The 27,969-nt window shown below is 29.2% G+C and overlaps 2 protein-coding genes across 6 annotated transcripts in view; one reads left to right on the top strand and one right to left on the bottom strand.

Moving 5' to 3' along the window:
• The window catches only part of LOC125067601 (solute carrier family 12 member 4), a 343,127-nt gene that overhangs the window by 197,800 nt on the left and 117,358 nt on the right, over nt 1-27,969 (bottom strand). The gene's annotated exons all lie outside the window — the stretch shown is intronic.
• On the top strand, nt 138-27,307 carry LOC125067631 (monocarboxylate transporter 9-like). The gene is made up of 8 exons (XM_047676329.1): nt 138-624; nt 8,150-8,276; nt 15,725-16,147; nt 16,917-17,268; nt 18,087-18,234; nt 24,422-24,566; nt 25,548-25,739; nt 26,931-27,307. The coding sequence occupies exons 1-8, from the start codon at nt 505-507 to the stop codon at nt 27,065-27,067; spliced, it is 1,644 nt and encodes a 547-aa protein (XP_047532285.1). The 5' UTR covers nt 138-504; the 3' UTR covers nt 27,068-27,307.

The following is a 27,969-nucleotide window of genomic DNA, read 5'->3' as shown; positions in this document are numbered from 1 at the left end:
GCGGTATGAATGAAAATACTCGACACAACCATTTGGACGCTTGTAAAAACTTTCTGTCAACACATTTGGTCCGAAAACTGACATTGAATATAATATTATGAAATCGTGGCAGTTGATGTCGCATGGAAGTAAAAGAGAGACGCGTCCCTGAATAATAAAATCGATTTTTAATAATCATAATGAAATAAATCGTTCAGTGTGTTTATGAAGATCGCGTAGTGTGCTTAGCTCATTGTGAGACAGCGCACGATGCTGTACTGACAAGAATATTTCTTGGTTTATCAGTTGTTTGTCAGTTTACGTTTGGGAAATCCGTTATTTCTGTTTACGGTCTTATGCTATAATATATCCTTTATTAATGTGATATATTTTAATCCTTAAACAAACAAAATCGGAGCAGTTTATTTATAAAACCCATGAGACCACTATACGAGGTTGTTTTATAAAGAAAGGTTGTCGTAATTGATTCTTAGATACGCTTTAATCGTTGAGGCGTTAAGTAAAATGAGTTCGCAAGGTAAAAGTAGCCTGGGAAGCTGTGATAGTGATGAGAAGAAATATGAGCTGGTGCCTCCCGAGGGCGGCTGGGGGTATGCGGTTTGCGTTGGCCTCTCTGTTATTTTTGTAAGTAATATTATATTTTAATTTAAGTGTTCGGAATAATAGTTCTAATTTTATTGCCTTTATTTAGAAATCAAAAGTAATTGTGATTATTAGATATGTAAACAAAAAAAAAATAATTATGGTTGCGACTTTTTTTTTAGTTACTTTTAATATTATTTCCTTCTATATATATTAAATTTTATTAAATTATGTTTCAAAATAGATAAAATAATATTAAATGTATTTTTTATTTAAAATAAAAAAAAAAACATATTCCTATTTAATTATATAAATTCAATAGGAATTGTTACTTTTAATTAATAAATTGTTTATCATAATCTAAAGATTTATTAACAAAATCTTAATACACGTTTAATTTTTGCATATTTACCTAACAACAAGAGATTCACGTTTTGTATCACGTATATATTTTGAACACAAATCATTTTGACCCGTGCTACATTGTCATTAGGATATATTTTTGTTAATCCATAAAAAATATCCTATCGAGTAATAATACTTTGTAAGCGAAAAATATAATGCACATAGAATTTAACCTCATTTAAAAATATAATACAATATGTTTATACATATTTAAAGGTATAAAGTAATACAGCAAAAATTACTAAGATACATTTCAAGTTTTTGGATTTAATTGGAAAAAGATTTACTGTGATACGAGCTTTACTTTGAATTCGGAGCAGAGGTATGGGATCAAAGGCGACGGATTTTATCTAAATCTCAATCTTGTAGAGCCGAGAGGTAGAGCTTAAAAAACACGTTGGTCTAAAGTACAAATCTTGGGTTAAAATTTGAACCACTAGTTTTGTGTGTTTATGTGTGTGTTGATGATATGCATGCATTGGAAGTCCTTAGCATAATATGATAATAGATAAAATGTTGTGGAACATATATATTCAAATTTATACTTTAATACATAATAATAAAATACGCCCTAGTGATAATATCTTTTGCATTTTAATTGTTAAAACATGTAAAAAATACATTTGTGTTTTAATAAAATTTAGATATTATATTATAAGCGAAACGACGTACCACGTTGTTTTATGTTTATAAAATGAAAATTATGATTTACGAATTCAACCTATATATTTTTCATTACATTTTATAGCATTCAATGATAATTAACATTTAACATAAAATCCTAACTAATCATATAAACCAATAAATCAACATACCGCGATAAATTATTTAACGTATGTACTACGAGCAGAAATCGAACCCCCAGCCTATCATCTGACTACTGAGTCATCAAATTGTAATGCGAATCGCGCTACCACTTACGTACCTACTTGATATATGATCTGTAACCAGTACTTTACGAAATCGTATCATGTTTATCATATTTAATAGACAAATAGACTTTATTTTATAATAAATATTCCCTTTTTCATCAAAAATATCACCACAGCATAATAATAATTATTATATAAACAAGATTCACGCAAGTCTCGTCAATTTTCTCCATTTAAAACTTGTTAAAATACTTATATAATAATATTATGTACCTTCGAAACTCGCTGAATTTCTGGAATAATTTTTATGTATATTTGTAACGATATTTTTTTTACTTAGGTATAAGAATAAATTGTCTCCTTTAAAAAATATATCGATAAAAAAAAGTCCGTTTTATTTGTATTACGCCTTAGAGCCCGACATTTAGGTCATTTAAATAAAAAAATAAAATAAATAAACATTACTAATCAAACAAGGCGTTCTATAATTTAAATCCTCATTAACGTCAAATGAAAATAAAAACAATGTATGTTTTTTTTTATTCATAAAATAATATCGATCAACACTTTTATCTTATAACAACTTTATTACAAATGAACATAGCTTAAGCGTAAATAAATAACTTAAATACAAATTAAGCTAATCATTACTCCCGAAGATTTAAGAAAAGGAGAATATATGTTTTATTAAGAGCATTAAAAAAAGCGTAGAGTCTGTAATTGTTGATTTTCGTGTAGGATATAAAATAAAATTTAAATTGCAAAATACTACTGAATTCGTAGTGGGTTCTTCGTAATAAAATTTATTTTCCATAAGTACTACCTTAACATACTGGGCAATACCTACATCTGTTCTAAAAGAGGTTTTTAGAGTTGATTTAATTATAAACATAAATTAAGCATATAAAAACATTTATGCTTGTCCGGACCTGAACATGCGACATTTAACTCTACATGTTTCTTTCTACTGGTCTCAACTTTGGATACAAAATAGAATCATATATGATGAGCCTAATTCAATAAATAATGTTAGGATTTTTGATCTAATAATAATTAATTATTACAATACTAAAATAGTTTGTAGTTTTTTATATTTTGCGCTAAAAGTCTTTGGAAATAGCATTGCACGATTTTACATGTAGATATCTATTATGTAATTAATAATAATGACGTGAAATTGGATTGAATCAGCCTCATTATTATATTAATTATTAAATAATATCACAGTTTTTAATGATTTATTTTTTCTATGTTTTCCTTTACACACTAGACGAATACACGACTTGGTTTATACATTATGTTAAGTTATGCAATATGTTTTGAAAAAATAACTCCAACTAGAATGAAACAATGATACGTATTTGTGGTAACTGTTCGGTGGTGTGGTGTGATGTGGTGGTACCTACTCAAGCCAGCTGCCATAAAACTCTACCACTAATTAAATATAGAGTCTCAAATACAATATTAGCGTGTATATTATGATCTTATTCGATAAATTTAAACCATTTATTTATATGTCTTGCTATAATTTTATATCAATTTTATTGTGATAATGCCCTTTGGCCTATAATTAGACATTAGTCTGCAAACGATTCTTGATGTGAGGGTCGAGACCTCCAAATGAATGTCCATCAAAATTAAATAGTAGGTCAATTATCTTAACAGGCAAGGTGTTTTAACAATATAACTAAGAATAAGAAACACTACTTATTTATGTTAGATAAACTCGCTCGTTTTTGAAAGAATAGATGTTGATATGGACTACTAATGGTACGGTACTGTGCAACTTGGCTATAAAGTATTCAATGATCAGTTATAATATTAGTTAAAAACAATATTATTATACCCTCAATGATATTGTATTCTTAGTAAAGTAATTAAATGCAGCATGTAAGTAATTGTTATAGTAAATATAAATAAAAATATTCTTTAAACAAGCAGGTTCTTACAAGCACTTATGAATCGTCATTTTATAGAAATATATTAAAAGTTAAAATATCTGTTCTGAATGTAGAACCGAGAAGAACATTCGAAATACATTATATTACTTATTTTCACGCTTTTTTATCATATATTTAATCTTGTGTTGAATAATATGCCTTTGAATATGAATAATTTGAATTTATGAATCATTACAGTGGCAATCGACGTGGCTCTCTATTATAAATTAAAAAAAGGAATTCACTTGAATTTTAAGTAGATATTATATTTTATAAATAAATATTTAATAACTTACATTTTTAAATACTAGACAGTTCATATAACAGAGACATTAAGGTAATAAAAAATAGTATTCCGACTATATTTTAACGAATCAACAGTTACTGTTACAAATGTTAATATATACAATTGCAGTAAATGACAAGAGCAAAGACATAAATTAATCTTCCAATACCAAGCCCGAACGTACTTAAGCATTTCACATTTGTGAGATAGTGTTTTTTTTTTTTATTGGGGCCGAAAGGATGACAGGGCAACGACCGATCACAGAGTAACTACTAATCATTAAATAAGTGATTACTTTTTTTAAATGTTAGACATCTTGACATATTGTTGATGGCACCATGTCATGGCAGAATGATTCTCTATGTAGTCAAAAATGTAAATATCATTGTTTATTGTGAAATCTTATAGAAATGAATAAATAGTATTTTTTTTAATAAATCATTAAATTAATTAACTTACTAAATTACCACTTTACAAAGGAACCTAACCTAACATTCGAAAAAGAGTCGATTTAAATACAGCAATTTTTTTTTTGTTTATCAACGACCACAAGCAAATTCTACGTAGGATCAAAGCATTTTCTGTTATATATGTGTTATGTACTATTTATATTAAGAATAAATAGAAATAGAGTATTGATGGCCTAGTTGTAACAAGACGCGAATCTCAATCAATGGTTCTGAATTCAAATCCAGGGAACCACTGAATTCCTATTCTTAATTTAATTTTAATTAATCTCCTGCTACGAAACCTTGTTTATAAGAATCTATCACGTGTAAACTTCTTCTCACTAAAAGAGCCAAGCAGTAAGGTATTAAGATAAGACAATTAATTAATCGCAAATCTTTCATTATTAATAAAAAAGATCTTACTCTTAACCTGCTGATTAAAAAACCAGTAAGCATCATCTTATCTAAAGTTTATCGGTGAGACCACACAGTGACATTGCCAGTTATCTTAGATAAAGCGATTTAAAGCGCGTACACAATAGGCGATTTTTATTATTCTTCTGCTAAGGCAAAATGATTTGAACCATATAAACAGACTATTAATTATATACAGGAAAAAAAGTATATACTTTAGTTCGCTAATTATAATTTATTTTTATTAATTGATGTGTAACATCTTTCCTCCCGCTTTCTCCCTATAGTGTGAGTAATTGTATGAGAAGGGACGGAAATGTGTAACAGCAGTGTTGTAATAAAAGAGTAATGCTGAACAACCCATCGAAGTGTGTACTTGTGCATAAGCGCTTGTGCATAACGTGCACGCATGGCTAGATTAACATACATTGTATAGCTTATAAATACTTAAAGTATGTTAAACAATTAATAATTATATACAAGAAAAAAAAAGTTTTACCTGGCATATATATTTAAAAAAAAAAAATTTGCTTTTTCTGCGTTGATAAGTTCTTGTTAATTAATAAATAAGTTCTTATAAATTTACTTTTTATATCGCTATTTATATATATATATATATATCTACGACATTAGTAACAAAGACCTATAACACCAATGTGCCACCAAACTATTGATCTAAGATGCTATGACCCTTTGTAGTTTTACTGGTTCACTTATCCTTTAAGCCGGACCAAAACAATAAAGACTATTGTTGTTTGACGATAAAATATATCTTGGCACAAAATCTCTATTACCAAGTGTAAGATTTTCCAAGATTACTAATATAAAAATTCGGACTTGAATTAAATTATTTTATTTTAACATACATATGAATATAATAGTTTCATTTAAATGTGAAAGGGATTGTAAAAATACATTCAGTTTTCAATTGATTTCCGTAAATAATAATAAACAAGGAAATTCGAAAGAATTTCAATTTTTTTTTTTATTTTTTGTAAATATTAAAACATCAAGCGGTTTCATTTTTTCGATATTTCAGACAATTTATGTAGAACATATATGTTTTTAATTAATTTTAATATATATATGTATGTATATATAGATAACATCACCTTCAAGGAATGTCTCTGCTTTAATACCTTTCTCTAAAACTACATTCACTCTTTAGTAACACGTTTTAATATGTAACATTTAAATTACACAGTATTTAATTATATTTTATCGTTCGCAGTACGTAGACACACAAGTGTGGTCATAGCTTTATAAACAATAGTTTTGGTTACGTCGTTAACGCCGTTCATTTCCGTATAATCTTTTGTGCGCGAGTGTGTTCAATCCCTTACTTATACTGCCAAAATCTAAGTACACATTTTTTAAAGATTAAATGTAAAATAAGACTAAATAAATAAACACCTTTTTTATCGCTCGGGTAATGTAATAATTTATTGTTTTGGTTATATTCATTATATATCTATAAAAAAAATAGTAAACCATATTTTAATAAAGCATTTGTTAAAATATAATTCCAAACTATATTATAAAAAAGTCTTATCATTTTATTATCAGGGCTATAATTAATCAGTGTCAGAAAAATTAAAATAATTTAATTTAATTACTTTATGATTTACAAGATACATATAGAATAGACTTGCCAACCGTATAGTTTATTTCCCATTATAGTTCATGTGAATAAGATGTATTAAATTTATGTTATATGCTACCGAAAAATCATGATTCAACGTTCTGTATCGTATGTGTGTCATAAATCTTTACTAGCGGAATCTTATTTATAAAACATAACCTGCACACAAACCGTCTTGACGGGTGAATTAAAATAGCAGTTCTTGTCCGTTATTCAAACTATCTCCACAACAAATTTCATCTAAATCGATTCAGCGGCTTAATCGTGAAAAGGTAACTAACACAATTTTTTTTAAGATGAAATTATATTTGAGACAAATAAAATCAAGTAACAGCTAAGTTACTTGATTTTATTGAAATCCATAAAACTAAAGGCAGCTGATTTGAAAAAAAAATGCTTTTAAATTGGATGAATCGTTATCTAATGGCGTCATATAATAAGGATGCTATGGCCTGATCAACAACAAAAAACTAGAACGTAAACAAAGTGCTTTCTAACTAGCGTAACCTAACGGTGTCAATAGGAACGCGTCTAAACGGAAACTTTTTGAATACGATTAAGATTAAGCCTTGATTACGGAAGTGTGTATTCATTTAATCAGTTGCAAGAAAACAACCCATTCATTCAGTAAACAAAAATATTTTTTTCCGTTTCAACTGGTTTTAAATGAGTATAAATAATTTATTACTATGACCTAAAATCTGGGTTTGCGAAAGTAATAACAAAACGCAGTAGATATCTATTCACGTTGTTATGTACTCTATGGCTTTTTTGTATTCCTTTTAATGTGGAAGTATAATTTTATGATAATCAGTTAATCAGTTAGACATGAAAGCGTAACAAACAAATAAATAACCAGTAACATCAATTTATCGAACGATATATTTTTTTAATGATATAATCTTTTGAAAACGCGTCACCATAACAAACTAAACTATAAGTGACAAATTAACTTGATATTAATATTATAATATTCTTATTTTAAATATTATGGATTATGTATTTTATATTTAACAAAACCAACAAACAAACGAACGCTCTTTATTACCACTGTGATAATTTTAAATAAAATAAATATAATATAAAACTATATCATTTCCAACTCCAATACACAATAATTACTCAAAGAGTAAACATGCTATTAATAAATTGTATTAAAATAAGTGTATGTACTATATTTATTGAACTGCACATGATACTGGTGAGCTGACATGACCGAGATCCGAGATGATGATGAGATGAGGTGAAGGAAAACATCGTTAGGAAACCTTCATATATCGGAGGATATTATTTCATAAGCATAGGGATAAGTTAGAAAATAATATATCTCTTTTGAAATGTTAAGAAAACGAACAAAAATATGCTCAAATATTTACTGCTTTTAATATGTATATACCATCAGTATTCTCCTTATTGGGTTAATGTTCAAGATGACCTTGACTTCATTAAACGACAATATTTGTTACTTATTACTGTTATGTTTATTTATAAATCACGACAGACTATAAGAACAGATTATTTACGATTTTATAATTGATATTCAAAACTCATTGTTTCAGATCGCTGGTACAGCCCACCAACCGGTCTTTGGGTTTATATACAATGACTTTCTAGACGAGCTGGGCGTGGGTACAGGCGCTGTGACAGTGGTATACGGGGTGTTTCAAGTTACACTGGCCATTGCTGGTGAGTCTTACTTTTAGTATGATTATATAAATAAATAACAATTAAACAGTAATTGCAGTAGGTACCAAATATATAATTCGAAAATAATTACATATATAGATTTATTTATAATTTTCTAAAAAATATTGTAGAGAAAGTCTTTGTATCAAAAACAGGATGCTATCAACTTGGATCATAAATAAAAGTGTAATTTTGTATCAAAAATGTTATTTATATAAAAGTTACGGCAAAACTTGACCTTGAATTTTAGTTCTAAAGCCGCATATTTGAAATCATAACTGCTGCTTGGACTACATCACAAAACTAAGACTACAGCACTGCAAAATCATACCGCGTAACGTTACTTTCGCGATTTAAATGAACACGTGGTTCACGTCAAATTTATAAAAAATCATATTAACGCACGAATATAAAATCTCGACTTGTACAATTATATAATTCAAAGTGTGACGTAATTTTCGCATTTCGGGTTAACCATAAGAATGGTTTAGTAACCGAATAACGAGTCCTTTTAATGTATTTACGTCAGTAGTACGAGTTGTAAGCTCAAATTATCACGTTGCCTTTATTATATTAATTGGGACACGTGCAGCGCTTCTGGCAGATAGTTAATGAAATGGTATTTCATAATCACTTCGGTGGTGTGAAATATTTATCTATGAAGCCAAAAATTTAAATCTTAAGGCAAACCACTTGTGTTATGTTTTAATAAAGTTTATTTGTTTGAAACTCATTGATAGACCAAGTTTAATCTTTCATCGGTTAAAAAAATGCTTAAATTTATTAAGAAATGTGATATAATTTTCAAAATATCATAACATAAAAAATTTAAAATGTATATTTTCCAAGTAACAATATTAAAATACATATTTTTAACTGCTTATGTTTTATGTTTTTTATGAAAAAATAATAAGAAAATATATATATGTACATACATATTAAATATACGAAATGAAAGAATGGTTACTAAAATTATTACGAAAAAATCGAATATACACGCGGAAGGTTTATTTGTTCAATACGTTTTTTTTATTCTTTTGTAAACTATATGCAGGACGACTTTAGGAAGTAGCATACTCAATTTTCTTTTGACAGTTTTTTGTATGTCAGATACATACAAAAAATCTAATTTTGGTTACAGCTAAAAGTATAAATGGAAAAAACAAATATACATTTATTAAAACGTCTTCTTTAATTATTAAACTTTACAAATATCATATCATATAATATTTTTGAGTGCTTATCTTTCATAAATATTAAAATAAAACACGGCACTCAAATTTTTAAATAAATTAAAACAAAAAGGTATCAAACGTTCTGCTATGTGCAAACATATATTTGAATGTTGTCTCCAGTTATTTTAACTTATTCATGTCTGCCCGTAATAAGACCATGGAATAGTCTTACTAATAATTTTCGTGATCTTAAAGAAATTATACATCTTTGTTAATTATTATCGCTTTCAGACATGGCGTCTTGTAATGCCTGGTTAAGCCACTCATTATGTCATTACTTGTACTCATATTTATACTACATTTAACTTATTATTTTAACCGCAGAAAACTGTAACAGCACTTGCTGCTATGTTATTATTTTAATTTAAAACAATTATAATATAAATATAAATTAAAATGTCACTTGTTACCAGGCTCTCTACATTCCTACTTGTTTATATTTTATTGTTAGTAATAATTATATATTTAATTACTTTTTAAATGACGTGTACGAGCTTTTAGCTGTAAATTATTCTGCACCTACGCATTAAATGTTCAAGTAAATTTTTAAACTATTTTCATTTAAAATATTTCAGTTTTTTATTATTGTCCAAGGAATTTTTAGTCCACATTTTATTTTTATTTATGAAAACTAATTTTGACTTGACTTGCCGATAGTTGTTTCTGTGTTTAAATATATATATTTTTTTTTATTTTAAACATTCAAAACAAAACTGAATACAAATACGAACCCTTACGAAATATTGATAGATACAAAATAATATGCACAGCTATCACTGTAAATATAATAAAAAAAAAGATAGAGCGACTATATAGCGAGACCTGAAAAAAGAACAAGGTGTTCTTTTTTCAATATAAATTAATATTACTATTATATATATTTACATACCAGAGTAAAATAGTCCCTAAGTATATTGAAAGAACAAAAAGTATTAATTAGTCATTAGAACTTGTACATAATTACCAATTACTCTTTGCATTATTTAATAAACTTAATTACATACATTACACGATATTTAAAAAAGAAATTATTTTGTATATAATCTGTGCTCAGTTACGATAACCTTATTTTCAATTAAACAATAATTATACTGATTAGTTGGTTAAAAATGGTGCCTAATTGAATTACGGAGATTCTATCGTGAGTTATTGTAATAAATAACAATCCTTATTCTAGAATCCACGAAATTTGTTTTATTTATTTATTTAATTTGACAAGTTAATTTGTAAGTTTAACTATGTATACGAAGTGAGTATTTCCACCATGATTTACCACATAACAAAATATCAAAAGGTTGTCACACTTTCCACAACAGATACGATCCATAAACACAGCACTTCAATGTTTAAAAACTTTAGATATCCCAAATCATATTTCGATGAACATGCGAAAATCTGTCATTTTAAACACGTGTAGTGTTTAAATTCGTGACTGCAATAGATTTGACCTTATCCAATTAAACCGTCACTTCTCAATACGAAAATTGTACCGCCTAGTTATTTGCCTTCAGCCCGTTTCCGTGATTAAACTTCAGGCTAACGACTGAGGTATACATAAAAAAAGATGTGAAACATTGAGATTTAAATTATTTATAATCAAATAAAAACAGTTTGATTGATAAAATAAATTTATTTTTCTGATAATTATAATAATAGCAGCAACGCAGTGTATTGTGTACGTGCCATGCATACATGTGGGGGTGTAGAGCGGTGGTAAAGAAGGATTAGAAGAGCGTTATGTCGTTTGACGTCACGGCATTCGGATCAGTCGTAACCCGGAAATCCGCCAATAGATCGATTTCAACATAAAAATAATAATTAATAAATATTATCAGATAAATATCATGTACTTCGTTCCGTACATACACAGGTAAGTAGATACATATGTATCACCTTACCTTATCGATATTGCTCATTCGCATCACTGATCCCCAGTATTGCCAATTTTTACGATTCACGTGTTGTGGGAAAATTTCGATATTCTAGTCTCTCGTGAACCATATCACGTAATAACCGATGCCTAAACATCGCAATTTTCAGTCCATGTTCTCGATAAAATACCTTTTACATAGAGCAACATAATATAATCATATAAAAAGTAAGTACAAAAACTAAAAACCAACTACTGACAAATTGCACTAAATAGTATTAAACAAGAAAATTACCTGAAACTCTTGAGAATGACAAGAAATATGGTTTGTTATATGTAATACATATTAATAGTTATATATAGAGGATAAAATAAATTGTATCCATTAAGTAAAAAGCAGATATATATATATATATATATATATATATATATATATATATATATATATATATATATATATATATATATATATATATATATATATATATACTTGATGGATACAGTTTCATTTATCCTCTATAAATAACTATTATTATATATTACATACATACATATATGATGTCGGTAGCTCACGAGAAAATGGGCCACCTGATGGTCAGTGGTCACCACTGTCCATAGACAACGGCGCTGTAAGAAATATTAACCATTCCTTACAACACCAATGCGCCAATCACACATGTTTTTCTGATGGTGACCACTTACAGATGTCAGCTATTTTTAACCTTATCAATTCAGAAATTGAAATCGTTTATTAAGACAAAAATGATAAATAAGGCATATTATACAACACAAGATTCTACAGATACCAAAAGCGTGGAGCTAATACTCGTTGATTTCTAGACAGGACACAAACTTTTTAATTAAAATGGTGGCAAAGAGTAACTACTAGGCGGTCTTTCTCGATGAAATCTACTTTCCGAACTTCTGGGAATTTACATTTAATTCAATAATGTACATAATGATTTAAAATTTGCTATTATATTGTCAACTTGACAAAGAATATTTATATTTGATTTGAAGGCTCATTTGTTAGTTTTGCCTATTACAAATAAAACTCATTTTCCCTCTTTTTTGTTGTTGTACATTTTTACATTACATTAACAGCCTGTAAGTTTTCCACTGCTGGGCTAAGGCCCAGGAAGGTTTGGAGCATATTCCACCACGCTGCTCCAATGCGGTTTGGTGGAATACACATGTGGCAGAATTTCGTTGAAATTAGACACATGCAGATTTCCTCACGATGTTTTCCTTCACCGCTGAGCACGACATGAATTATAAACACAAATTAAGCACATGAAAATTCAGTGGTGCTTGTCTAGGTTTGAACGCGAAATCATCGGTAAAGATGCACGCGTTCTAACCACTGGGCCATCTCGTTCTGTACATTAACTAACATAATTATGGTAATATCGGTGTTGGATTACTTAGTAAATATATCATCTCGTCAAAACTTAGTTAACTTTCCTCTTAGTCAAAGCCGAAAATCAGTTTAGTTACATTAAAAGTGTTAATGGAATTTCGGTGTCTATGTTGACAGTGTCGGAAGATCGCAAAAACAGAAGTCCACTGAAGCTAGCAACAGGTAGCTAGGTAGAGCTATAAAACATTTTTTCAATCGATGTTTGTATCGCTTTTATAACGGACACTAAATCATCGTATGTCATAACATTTCAGGTTTAACTTTTACACGAACTTTTCAATAAATAAATGTTAACGAATAAAAAAATGAGCATTTAATATAATCAAATTTTACAAATCAAAATATACTTTATTTAAGTAGGCTTTTACAAGCACTTTTGAATCGTCATTTAACAAACTATTTAAAGTAAAGCTACCACCGGTTCGGAATGTACATAGATTCTACAGAGAAGAACCGGCAAGAAACTCAGCAGTTACTCTTTTTAAACATCTAAAAATACAGTCATATTAGTTAAATACATAAATATATATGTATGTTATGTCTCCTGACTGGAAGTCAACAAGTTAATGAGTTCCTAATAGTTTAATTGTTAAAAAAAGAAAATGTTTTGTTGAACAATTAATAAATTTATCTTATTAATAAATTATTCTATAAAAGTCTATCTACTACGATTATTTAAATTTAAATCAATGCACCGTATAAAATATTACTCTATTATAAGTTGATTGGCATTTCTTAATTTTAAATGTTATATTGATAAAAATCTGAATCAATGAGAAAAATGCAAAGTGATAAAAAACCAACGCCATAATTGTAGCGAATTACAATATTCTCTCGCTATAATTGCATCCAGTGGTCGAACACCTTTCCAATCGACAAACATACCTTATTTAACTAGAGACTTAAGTTTCGGATGAGACTCAATCTTCTGAGCTAAATAATTATCTCAACGCTGTTATGTATCATGAAAGATTTATTTCTTAGTTTTATATAGTACTTGCTTTAACCTAATAAATATATTTTATATATAGTAGGCAATAATGTGAATATACTTTATATAAATTTGTATCAAAAACAATTTTTATATGATTTCGTATGTGTATTTTCGACTGCGAAAGGGTTCCCTTATCTGAATTCAATCCTGCGAGCCGAATAAGATCATCCTTGGAAGATTTAAGCCGTACTAAAAACATTACACTTTTTTTATTCAATAATTATAATTACTCATTATAAATTAAATGTATAATAATATTTTTTTGGTTTTAATAACGATCTTATCCTTTTATTCGAAATTTGAATATTTGAAACAAATATAATATGAAAAATAGATATGATACAATTTTACAATATAAATTAAATATAAAACTATAATTGATGCTTAAAATAATATATATCTACACCTTACACATTAGATCAATTAGTTGATTTCTTATTAAGCCTAAAATAGAACAGTCTCTAAATACAGGATACATTTAAATCAATGATTCGACACTATGAAGTATTTTTATATAAAATATTTATATTGAATTAACGTATCAAATAGCAAAAACTTTTTACATGAATATTTTATTAGTGTTTATTTATGCAGCCAATTTTGTTTCTTCGTGTAAAATATCGCAAAAAAACCAAATGCCTCATGTTTCCTTCGCGTTTCTTAATAGTGTTCTGTACACTATTAAGAAATCATATTACCGAAGACGAGACTGTATGATGCATACCTTTGCCTTTTTTTTTAAACAAATTTAAAAAATACACTTATGACATAACTTATCAGAAAACCGATCAAATTTAAACTTGCTATTAAAGGAGTGGGGAAAACTTTATAGATCATTGGAACTGTTAAGTAAATTAATTCTACTCTAATTTTAAGGAGTATGTGAAGGGAGTTTGACTCACAATGCATACATAAAACTAATATAAACTACTACTTAAATGGTAGTTCACGCTGTAAATAACGTATAAAGCACAAGATAATACGATTTATTATTAAAACATCGTCTTTTATTATAATTACTTTATTTAAGACATGAGTATTCAAGATCCCATCAAATTGACGGTAGAGTTTCCATCAGAGATTTAAGATAAAATAAGGAACCCTAAAACGATTAGATTATAAGGAAACGGGAATTAAGAATGAATAAATTGTCTAAACTAGTTCTATAAATGCAAAGAAAAAACAAGTTAGATTGAATTAAGATAATCTTGTTGGATTCGGATTACACAACTTTATTTTTAAAATAACTTAAATACTTTTATATGTGTATTCAGGATACTATTTAATTAATTATATATCACTATTAAAATAATCATCTTGCTAAATAAAATTAATTAACCAACTGGTTTTGTAAAAACTATCAGCATGTTGTTAATTTTCACGTGCACAAAAGCTGATCGCCGGATGAACGCTTACGTCCGAAATATCAACGTGATTAAGTGGCATCGATATCGCAACATGCAACAAAATATTACGTTTATATATAAAGCACTTTACATCATTATCTTTAATTGTCTTTACGTATATTTCTATAAAAGTACGTACTCTGTGTCAGCACGTTTAACTGGTAGGTCGATAATTATATGGATGGAAGTATTTTTAAAAATTCCTAAAATATTTGAACCTTTTTAGAACCGGATTCGGTCGAAGGTTGAGAATAGAGAATCAAAAAAGACCTTCGGTCGGCCATAGTTTGACATTTATTGAACCACGCTGCTCGCATTATTACATGAATACAAATGAAAATAAATTATTTTTTAACCCATCAAAACAACGATATGATTAATTATCCTGACATTCAATGAGTTTAATGTGAAAAAGTCTTTAATCGAATATATATATATATATATATATATATAGGTTTGCTGAAATAATAAAAGAATGTTGCAATATTAGAAAATTAACGACGGGTAATTTCGTTTGTTTCAGGTTTTTCATCGAATATCGTCCTCAAGAAACTATCACTGAGGCAAGTCGGACTTATCGGAGCGTTTATTTACACATTAGCCTCATTCCTAGCTATATTTGTGTCATCTACAACACAATTAATTGTAACGAATGGGTTCCTTCAAGGTCTAGGAATGGGTCTACTTATTCCAGTATCCTATACTAGTTTCAATAGTTACTTTACAAGGAAAAAAGTGCTTTATTTAAGTTTGTGTAAGGCTTCAATTGGTTTGATAACGATGGTATATCCATTGTTCATAAAATTTACGATAACGGAGTACGGATTTCGAGGGACGTTGGCTATCCTTTGTGCAATCTCCGCTCACAGCATATTTGGTGCCCTAGTCATGCAACCTGTGCAATGGCATATGGTGAAAAGAATGAAGTCTTGCGAAAAAATTGTCCGTAAGTATACACACGCTATAATCTATATGTTACTATAAAAGCTCGAATTACGGTAAATCTTAAGATTGCCCAGTAAAACCTAAAATTTACCGATTATGAATGGTAAATGTCTATAAAACTTTGGGATTCGAGCTCTTACCATTATTCACTTGGTAAATCTTAGGATTTACATGTAAGGCTAGGTTAGGTTGGAATGGTAAAAGTCTGAAAAAGTCGTCCCTTTATAATAAATACTTACATTTACCAACACGGACGTTTTAGTGGAAAATCTTAAGATTTACCTTAGTTCGAGCTTTTACAGTAACATATATAAAAGTTGATAAATTTGAAACTGACTTATCTGTCTCATAGTTAGGTTTAAAACCCCGGTTGGCTAAATACGAATATACTAAAAGTTTAGATTGAAACATTGGTAGTGATCATTATTCGAACATTGGTAACAGTCAGTAGTTTACAGTCACAAAAAGCACATGAAGCCTTTGATCCCGGACCTCTTTCCGGTCATGTCAGATTGCCATTCTCTCAAATACGAGAACGAAGAGATAGAGAAAGCATGTCTGTTTGAATACACACATATATGCACTCCCGTGACAGCGATCAAGAATTTACAAAAAGTATAGAGGGAGATTTATTAAAAAAAATAACAATCGCCCCAATTACTTTAGAGACAAGAAGCGTAAATAAGTTATTACAGAAAAAGATCTTTATTTTTATAGGTGACATTATGATTGTTAGTTAAATATGCCTAAAATTAAGTATAATTTTGCAGTTATTCCACCAACACCTGCTTCTGAAGATAATGACAACAAATTCGACTTCTTAAAAACCAACAACATCGCAAGACAGGACACAAAATCCGTGCAAAATATATATACGAAAACTTATGAAGATGGTCAAAAGGAATCGGGATTGTTATTCATTCCGAAGTTAACAGATTCGAGAAGGCTCAGCATACCTGTAGTTCTGATCCCCAGCGATGCAAGGACAGACAGCAAATTCAACTCTAGTGATAATGTATACTTAGAGAACCTGTTTAAAGCCGCTTCGGTATCCAGTTTGGGCAACTTTGGTAACATTGTCGTGGAACCAATGCCGATCATTAAGAACAAGGAAGGCAAGTGGTGAGTTTGACTTATTAACTTAACTATTTAACCTATGCTAGAAAATATGTATAAGCGTGGGTAGATACCACTTATGACTTATTTCAACCACAACATAACAACAACATTAAAAATTTTAACAGCCTGTGAATTTCCCACTGCTGGTCCTCTTCTCCCTCTGAGGAGAAGGTTCGGAGCATATTCCACTACACTACTTCAATGTGGGTTGATGGATACACATGTGGCAGAATTTCGTTAAAACTAGACACATGCAGGTTTCCTAACGATATTTTCGTTCACCGCCGAGCACAAGATGAATTATACACACAAATTAAGCACATGAAAATTCAGTGGTGCTTGCCTGGGTTTGAACCCGCAATCATCGGTTAAGATGCCCGCGTTCTAACCACTGGACCATCTCAGCTAACACTTTTATTATTTTTTATGTCTGTGTTAGTGTGTTAAATACAGGCATAAGATATATCTTAGATCCAATGATTTGCAGGGAGTTGACAGTACAAAGAATAGCTTATGTTTCTTAGAGTGTTTTTATATAGAATTGTTTTGTCTATTCTAAATTTAAAAAAACAATCTTTGAATGCAAAATTTTAACAAACCGCTTTCGAGATCTGTTGTTTTCCTTTTTGATTATGTTAATAAATTGCATCATTCTGATCCATTACTTAACCTTCACAACAATCTATAAATTATTCTTCTTCTGTCTAATTTCTCGTTTTTCCTTAGCTTTCTATACTTATTGCTCTTTAGTTACATACAAAAAAAACTGCAAAAGAATGTATTTGTTATGTGTGTATATTAGTAAAATTCTCTTGTTTTAGGCAAACAATTGCGGAATACTTGGATTTAACGCTTTTAAAAGACATTGTTTATGACAACATAATATTTGGGATGTCGATGACATTTTTTGCGGATTTAACGTTTTTCACACTCGAACCACTTTTCCTTGACAAGAATAACCTTAGTAAGGTAAGTTTTTCTCTTATACAATTAATCACAAAAATATTCTCTGCTCAGTCCACATTCAGCATTACTTATATTTTAAAACAGTAAAACTGCATTCCTTATTCTAAATACTAACTTATTTTCCGTTAACTCTTCTCGTGATATGCTTAAAACTATTAATAGCTTTGCTTAGATTTATCCGGTCGGATTATTGAACTGACGTTTTTTTTTTCAAACCTAGAATATAATTAAATTATAAAGCTTCTAATAAAACACATACCTTTTTTGGAATTTGAAAAGTTTCATTGTTTAGAGAGAGAAGGTTACATAGGAGTTATCTATCTAAGAATAATTCATGTCGGACTGGTAGTCAGTTTATTTTTAACGGTGTAGAAACCCTAAAAATAAAACAATCTATACTGATATTAAAAAATCGAAAGTAATTCTCTTACCTCTTCACTTTTTTACCGCTGAACCGATCTAGATTAAATTTGGTAAGGAGATAGTTTGTGTAGACTACTTTTTTTAATTCACCCTTCGAGGGAGTAAATTAGGGTGTGAGAGTTTGTTTGCTATAAGTAAATCTTCATAAATTTCACGCGTGTCAAGCTGCAGGTTCAACTAGTAGTTAATAAAATATGTTTTTTTTTTTCAAATTGAGTGAAGGTGAAACCGCAGCACAGAGCTATAGCTATTAATTTCATAACAGATCATTATCTTAAAGATCACATTGCTTTATTGTTATTAAGTAAATTGTGATTTTTAATTTAGTAATCCATACAGTACGTGTAACATTATGACGTATATCGTATAACGTTAAAAAGGCTTCAATTTAAAATTATAGTTACCTTGAATTCGAGTATCAAGTATTTGAATTCAAGCGTATGCTCGTTGACCTATTACACAATATTATATAATTTCAAAAATGTCTAACGTTTTCAACGATCATATATTATATCATAATTATAAAATCAGTCAAGCCTATTAAATATGCCGGGGAAATAACTATAATACGTTTGACTATAAAATGCGAACTAAAGTTCAAACATCATTCGTCAGTAATTCACAGCAAATTTGCTACAGAAGAACTTAAATAAAAAAGTGTTCAACTTGCTAGATCTTCGCTTCGCTCGTAAATTTTTTAAAGGTCTAATTAAAAAGTGCATGATAAATTTACATTCCAAACTTTAATGGATTCCGTCCAGCCATTCTAATGTGATTGACTTTTGAACGCACACAGATACAATTAAATATATCTATATATATATCTATAAATATATCTATATATATATCTATATATCTATAAATATATATATAAATCAAATATCCATAAATATCTACAACACTAACATAAGTCTTTATAACAATATAAATACATATTTTTTAAATTAACTCCACCACTGAATTCACCACCTTAAATATGAATACTAGATCGACAAGGTCATAATAAATAAATCGACCAGAATAGCGCCTTAGCTGTCGGTCGGTATTTAGTGCTTAATACATTAAGATGTACGGGACCGCTGAGTGCGGTAAGCTACAGCGTATTTTTCTTACCCGGGTTCAACATCTGCTAATATATACAAAACTACTCGTCCAAATTGAAAAGTGTGCGTACCTATATTTGTATATACCGCAATCTTGAAGTAGGAAGATATTCAAAACTAGCTGCTCCATGACCGTGGATCTAAGCGTAATGTCATAAATTACATCTAGACCTTTCTTAAGAAATGTACTATTTATCGGATTTATTTGCAAATATAATCTTTGATCGTATGATAAGTGCATTCAAACAAACGAACATATCTGCATTATATTTTAGTATGCCTTTTGCAGTTTTGTTAATATTGCGTGATAAATAAACGGAGCTTAATAATTATCCTCAAATTTAAAATATAGTATTAATAAAAAAATTACCGGCATTAAAATTTTCATTTTTATTTATTAAGGCTTAATATATATTTTATTTATTTATTATATATTATTTCTTTTGCATTATTCAAATAACTCGGCCTTGTATAACTTTAGATTCAGGCCCAATTTCCACGAGATAATAAAGTGATCATTAATAGCTTGAATGACATTCTATTAATAATACTAATCTAAAAAACGACTACAAAAAAGGTTATCCGACGCATTTAAAACTTCTTGCTTTTTATTCCTATTCTATATTTGAATTTAACGTATTATGTTAGTTAATTTGAATAAGAGTAAGATAAAACGACATTCTATCTGTATAAGCTATGTGGAACTGTGTCATAATTAATAAATTTATGCTAATAGAACATCTACATGAATCTCTTTTATTAATGGATAATCCGTTTTGTTATATAAATTATAACATACCTTCAAATATATATAAACATTTTATAACAATTTAAAAAAATAAATTTAATTTTTTTATTTTAAAGCGATATTTTGTAAACTTACAAAAGTTTTATAAAGTGAAATGTCAATTAATATATTATAATTAGTAGAATCGTTTTGTTATTTAATAAATGCACCAGATAACATATCTAACTAAAACACAAAATTAAATCTCTAATAATAAAATTAATTGTCTTGACTCTATAGGCATCTGTTGAGAAAGGTTTATTTTCAACTTTAAAGGAAGAAAGAGGGGTGGGAACAATGTACGAATCTTACTCTTAGGAAGTTGGAACGGAAAGTTAATTCTCATTATTTTTTTTGAAATATCTTAATGATTAAGCTAAAGATTTAGCAAAGGCTTAATTTTTATATTGAACGCACAACTAACTACGCAACATATTGCAGTCGATATCAGCTAGGTAAAATATGATGTAAGACATTAATTGACCTTAGGTCGTTAAAAAATAAATTTAACTGTTAATTAATTCCCACAAATTAAATTATAAAACAATTAATGGTCTGTTTGTTTGAGCATCACGCGAAAACTACAGAACGGTTTATGATTAAAATTATTCGGTTGATTAGACTTATTAAAAGCAGTACGACTGTAACTCACAATATTCTAAAGTAAAACCGTGAGAAATACCCAATGAATACGAAATAAATCCCAATGCGTGATAAACTAAAATGTAAGCGGTATAGGCCGCAGTTATAAGACACAAAATTACATAATATTATACAATCGGATCGTAACATTTTGTGATGCATGCCGCGATATATTTGTTAGTACAAATCGAAAAAAAAAAATCACTCTGATTCTGTTTCACCGGGTGTCAGGTCGGGGTATTTTCTTTTCCGAGCCGGTGGTTGTGTTTTATTTGACAATCAATAAGTAAGTGTAATGCTTCATTATTGAATAAAGGAATTTGATTTGATGCAATTAATATTTTTCATTTAAATAATTGTTTTATAATCATTTCTATGTCTAAATTCATATTATAAACTCTGCCTTCTGGTTAGTTACCATTCAATTACGACCGGTCGTAATTAAATTTGACATTGTGGTAGTTTAGAAACACGATCCCTGAATATCGTAATTATTTTGGGATATCCAAAAATAATCTGATACAAACAAAGTTACGGGAAACAGTTTATAGTTGTGCATTTTATAATAACTTTGATGTGGCTAATTTATTATAATTTAAACTCCAAAATTCCTTGCATGTCATGCATGTCAAGTAAGAATTTAAAGACAGCGTCTATTTAATTCTAGTTTTTTACATATACGATAAAATAGATTATCTAAAAGTAGATGCATAACTTAAAACTAGAAAAAACCGGATTTACGACTAGCTTGAACTTGACCTAGCGTAAAAATGGAAAAATTCAGTGTGTTTATAAAAATATTTCATGTGTTTTAAACGCATCAGATGAATAAAATCACAAATAAAATAGACTTAAGAGTTTTTCTTTTTGGTAAAATATTGAATAATTCCTAATAGAAACATAGAATTATTAAATAATAAAAAAAATATATGTTGAGTTTTATAAAGTAACAAATTCGAAACAGGTCGTAGATTTACTTATGAGTTATGACCTTTTAAAGTAGAGGAGATTTAAATATATATATAGCATGACCGGTTGATTTTGATACTTTCTTTTACAAATATTGAAATGGAAATAATTAATATATATTAAATGTCTTGTTTGCATTAACTGAATAAAACAACCATATAAGCATTGTCTTTTGTATATTAACAATTGATTCACAATGAATAAGCGTGGTGGGTACCACTTCAAGCATTTTTAAGATAAAAGGTCGCCTTTGTTCAGCAAAGGGATATTTACAAATGGTAAATTTTACTTTTTAACTAAAACTCGCAGAAATGCAAACGCGCCATTGGGACTATACCTTTACACCGACGATATGTAGATTTGTTTTTATGTTAAACGTACTTGAGTTCGTTTTATTTTTGACTAAGGTTATATGGTAGAAAATGATTAAATCATTAAGGCATTTACATCATATATTTTCGTGGTATACAAGTTATCCTTGAAGTCATTTCATATTTGGTCTAAAAATATGACTTTAAGAAGTGATATTTAGCAGTGAGTTATGTCATAGGTGCATTGAAGGCATAAGTGAGCAACCTATTGTTATAAGCACAGAGTCACGTAAAATTTATTAAAATCTTATCTAACTTTACGATAACAAAATTAGTGTTAGAGGACTCGCATTATTATTTAAAATATTTAATATCATAACATCTTAGTTCCCAAAATTGATGGCGTATTGGTGATGTAAGAAATGGTTAATATTTCTTACATTGCCATTGTCTCGTCCGCCTACAGATACCATAAAAAAAGTATGATCACCACAAGTGCAGTCTCCATTCCCGTTCATATTCAAAAACATTATTATCTTTTGATAGTGTACTTTTTAAAAAAAAAATTAATTAATTTAATTTAAATTAACACATGAAAATTGTCTTTTTTATTTTTTTTTTATTTAATAAATTTCATCATATGACAAAATCAGACCATGTGTCACTGTCAAAAATCTACTTTCAAAAATATCGATTATCTCTTTAATTTATTTTAATTTTCGAATCCAATTATCGAGGCCATAATGCAATAACCTTCAAAATTCTGAATTATCTGACTCTTGGTATCAGACCTTCTTTCTTGTTTACTTAATACATGAACGATAATTTAATTATTATAACATAGATGTATACAGTTACTGTAACAAACGACATACACCGCAACGCGGTCAACACACTCTCGTAGAGAAATAAGCTTTGATTTCAAGATACAGGAGTATTATAATGTGGCATTTCAATTACAAAAATATATTTGAAATTTAAACAAACCTGCAATACCTAAATCGTACATATTTTTTAATAACAATGTTCATGTATGTAACATCCAATTGTATGTATATGAGATGAAAATAATTAAATCAGTAGAACAGGCTTCTTTCTTAATTGAGCTAATAATAATAATGTAGGTTCGGAACGTTGGTTGTTCAGTCTCTGCTGGATAAATAATAAATTTTTGTTAGATATATAGACAGATATGATAAGACTTTATTCTGTAATCAACTAATATCTTTCATACAGAACTTAAATAAACCCAGTTTTTCTACGGCTGATTAAAACCTAATTTTTTCCACGTTTGGATGACATTTCTCGAAATTGCTCCAATGCGGGTTCTTATGTGGCAGAATTACAGTTTACACATGAAGTTTTTTCATGACGTTGTCCTTTATCGTGAAGTTGTGACAATGAGAAGAATTAAAAACACTAATTAAGTACATGAGAACTTAGATGTGATGGTAGGAAGGGATTTCCCTATAGACCGAGTAGGCCCGGGAGAAGTCATTATCAAAATTTAAGGGTCAGTCAAGTTTAGTAGGTGAGCATTTAGTGGTCGCGCAACCTACTCGTCAATGCTTCAAAACTCAAATAAATATCCGTAGTACCTCGCAACGGCAAATTACCGGCGTTACTTTGCCATAGTCCTAGGACAAACGACGTATCAAATCCGCTCTTTGGTGATAGTCCGATCTGAAGTCGCGATCTTTGGTTACTACCGTTATATAAATATGCATGTTGCTATTGTATTTATTCCTTTTGCCTTCAATTCATATTCTTTACCCATCCAAAGATTACAATTTATTCAGTTCGTATTCTCTGCCGTTTCTTTCGGTAAGAAATTGTAGCCGAAACAAGCTCAACAAAATGACTGACGCGAGAATATGCCGCTTCTGTTATTTTCGTTTATAAACGTTCCGTTGTCTGTTGCTTTTCTGAGATTCATTTTTCAAGTCTGTTCTCAGGCCGAGATAGCGAACATCATAGCGGTTGGAGGCGCAACGGATATGACAGCGAGATTATTGCTCGGCCTTTCGGGACAATTCTTTAAGCTGAACAGTCGCTATATGTTTTATGCGGGTGCTTTATTCGCCGCATTATTCAGATTAGGTAAGTTTTAATTTACTTTCTTGACTTTCATTTAGTATATTTATAGGATTTAAATATAGAATAGTATATTTTTAAAATAGATCTAATAAGGTTATTATATATAGTAATAAAATGTGATATGCATGCGAAATAGACCAAGATAAACGAAAGAAGGATGGTTTTTGCAGACGACTTTTTAACAATAACGATACAATTATTTCCTTGTATTTGAATTCCACACATTCCGAGTTGACAAAGGAATGTATTATGTGGTTTCTCATTCTCTCTTCCTTTCCAGTTGATATATTTCTACAATATAATTGAAATATAATTCCATAAATAATGCCACTTCAAAGATTCCAACGATTAGTGTTAAAATAATCAAGGCTTAAGTTTGTTTATGTAAGGAATTAAATACAGCAAACTAAAAAGAACTAGATTGTTTGCTTTGAGAATTTTGAATAGTTGTGATAAAAATATTAATGTAATAAATTGGATTATAATAGTCCTTACCGTTGCGGTATCTGATACTATAAGCAACTTTTAAATATAAATATAAAAAAGGCTAAAAAGAACTCTAATGATAGTAGTAAATACGATGACCATTTACGTATAATTCTATTGATCAGAAGAAAATACTTTTATATTTATTTGTCCTTTGTTTCATACCAAAAAATGGCTAGATATAGTGGCTAAATATAAGGTCGGAGATCCCGAGGCCCTGGCTTCAAGCACCAGGTCGGACCACTAAGAGACATTAAGAGATTTTCTTTCAAAAAAAATCTCTCCTCCCGTGACTAGGATAGAACGTCAAGCCCTCAGTCCTGCGTCTGAAATCTTACCGGTCGTGTCGGATTACGAGATTAAGAGAACAGAAAGTGCACACACTTGTACAGAATAATATGTCCTGCGTATTTGGCTAGTCTCTCAGCGGTCAGGTTGACAACAAAACCCAAAATCATACACAAAACGCAAATTTCTAATATTTTTTTTTTTTTTCAGTTTTTATACAGTTCACCACATATCTTCCTATGCTGATACTGACGGGGATACTTGGAGCTCTCCGGTCTCTAGTGCACATAGCGCAGCCCATAGTGATGGCTGAACACGTTCCTATAGAACAATACCCACCAGCGTATGGCCTTTATATGCTTTTAGCCGGTGGTATCAGCTTGAGTGTGGGACCTATGATAGGTAAGCTATAAGTTGGGCTAAGGCTTCCTCTCTATTTAAGGTTGGAGTCTACCTCGCGGTTCCAATGCGGTTTGGTGGAGTAAGCTATTTAACCAAATATGTGGGTATTTCCATTATGTTTCCACTGTTTTCTAACTATTTTAAAGCTGGATTTAAGACAAATTAATGCATTCTTTAGATGATAGCATCGTCTAATAAAGTAGTAATATCATAAAGATTGTAATGAATGCAATGATCATTTACACGGTACCGAATAAATGAAATGATTTATTGTTGAATATATATTAATATTTAAATGCATGAGTTGACATTTCCACGAAAAAAGTCATAAGTCTTCGTAGACACGTGCAAATCATAAAAGTCTAATGAATAATGAATTTACGTTATCAGTATTTTCTTGTAAAATATATATATTTGAATTATTAACATTAAGTGCAAATATGAATTAAAAATAGTTACTGTATAAATTTTGACCGCGTGGAATGGTGGCAAGAATGCTAGTAGCATTTCCCCGTTGAATCGCAATTCCGATCCTTTGGGCTAAAAACGAACTAGCCCTCATGTCACCAGTGGAGCCAATAAGGCGAGGTGTTATACTGTTGAACTATATCAGTTGAACTATTGATATATCTTGTAAAGTTTATTATATTCATGAGACGGACACTTATTACTGTTTCTTAAATTTAAATGCTAATAAAATAAAACATTTTTTTTTCTTGTTCAAACAACAATCTAAAAATTGCTTTACAAACAGAAGGCAAACGGGGCAGTAGCTTACACTTATCAAAATTATGATAAAAGTTTTATAAACGCGGAGCATTTGAGTGAAACTTCGCGAGGAGCGTAGAGAAAGTTGTAAGACTTTGAACCAACTTCTCGATTAATATTAAAGAGCTCGGTAAACACACTTTCTTGTTCGACGAAAATATAAGCTGAATTCGGAACTGGAATATTTCCTTTAACGACTTGTTGAATATTGTTACTTGCATTCATTCTCTATCGCCTTCGAAGAAAACAACGAGACCAGAGAGTCAATAATGAAGTCACCGCGACATTTCTTGCTATTACAAAGTTTGAACGTCAATATATCAATAATCTTTTTATTGTTTCGCGAATTTGTTAAAAGACGCTGTAAATCTTTTTCGTGTATTATTGTTTTCAAATGATGACTTTACCATATTATTTTTTCAGGTTTTATTCGTGACTACACGGGAAGTTACGTAATTGCTTTCGTCATGCTAGCAGTTTGCAACTTTTGTTGTGTCATTCCATGGACTGTAGAAGGCATCATTATGTTTGTGAAACGAAGAAGAAGTCGAAACACATGATTTAAGTGATTATAAAAATGTTATTTTTAAAAAGACTTTCAGTTGAAAGGTGTCAGTGTCGATTTAAACGTTTTACTTTAAAATATATTGTGATTGTTAAAACAAACATTATAACGCGAGTACCCAAAGAACTAACAAACTCAACTTCACTATAGTGTTGACTATTCATTAAATAATCCATTTATCCAAATATGTTAAAATAATAACCGGAATTATCGGAAAATATTATTGTAAAATATCTTGAAGTCGCAAATATAAATTAATTTATGTATTGAAAATGACAAATATTATTACTCAAAATAATCGAAACTAATGTTTGTATTTTTACTTTAAATGTAAGTTTATTGAGAGATATGAATATATTGTTTGAAAATTTAAATGAAAGCGCCTGATTATTTTAAATTGCAATCGTGCATGTATACGTATAAACAAAAGCAGTGCATAAGTGGAACAGGAGTTTGTGATATAAATGTTGTGCACCATTTGAAATACTAAAGTTATGTGTTCAGTTACGTACGTTAAGACTCTTATTGTGTTCGTAATAGGCTATTATGATAGTACTTAGTAATTAGTTTATGTTATATTTTATTTTTATGTGTACGTCATACGGATATATATACTTAAGAAAATATATAAATCGAGTTATATTGTCTAGTAATATGTGCCATTAATTTGTATAAATAAATAAACTTGCTACATATTTCCAATATTCTTATATTACATATTTACCAAAAAAAAATATAACATTAACATATCAGCTTATAATACTCAATTTTATAATGATTATCTACTCCAATAAAATGTATATGTACGAGTATATTATGTTTATAAACAAATACTATTGTAAAGAAAATAAGTACATAAAATATCAAAAAGATCTCTGGATATTAAACAATAAAACT

Source organism: Vanessa atalanta, chromosome 1, assembly GCF_905147765.1.
Source record: "Vanessa atalanta chromosome 1, ilVanAtal1.2, whole genome shotgun sequence".
NCBI lineage: Eukaryota > Metazoa > Arthropoda > Insecta > Lepidoptera > Nymphalidae > Vanessa > Vanessa atalanta.
Note: the sequence above shows the minus strand (reverse complement) of the source record. Positions and strands in the feature narration are given on the sequence as shown.

Coding starts and splice junctions, on each gene's coding strand:
- LOC125067631 (XM_047676329.1), top strand. CDS start 505: ATGAGTTCGCAAGGTAAAAGTAGCCTGGGAAGCTGTGATAGTGATGAG. Junction 625..8,149: donor TTGGCCTCTCTGTTATTTTT/GTAAGTAATATT, acceptor TCATTGTTTCAG/ATCGCTGGTACAGCCCACCA. Junction 25,740..26,930: donor GAGTGTGGGACCTATGATAG/GTAAGCTATAAG, acceptor TTATTTTTTCAG/GTTTTATTCGTGACTACACG.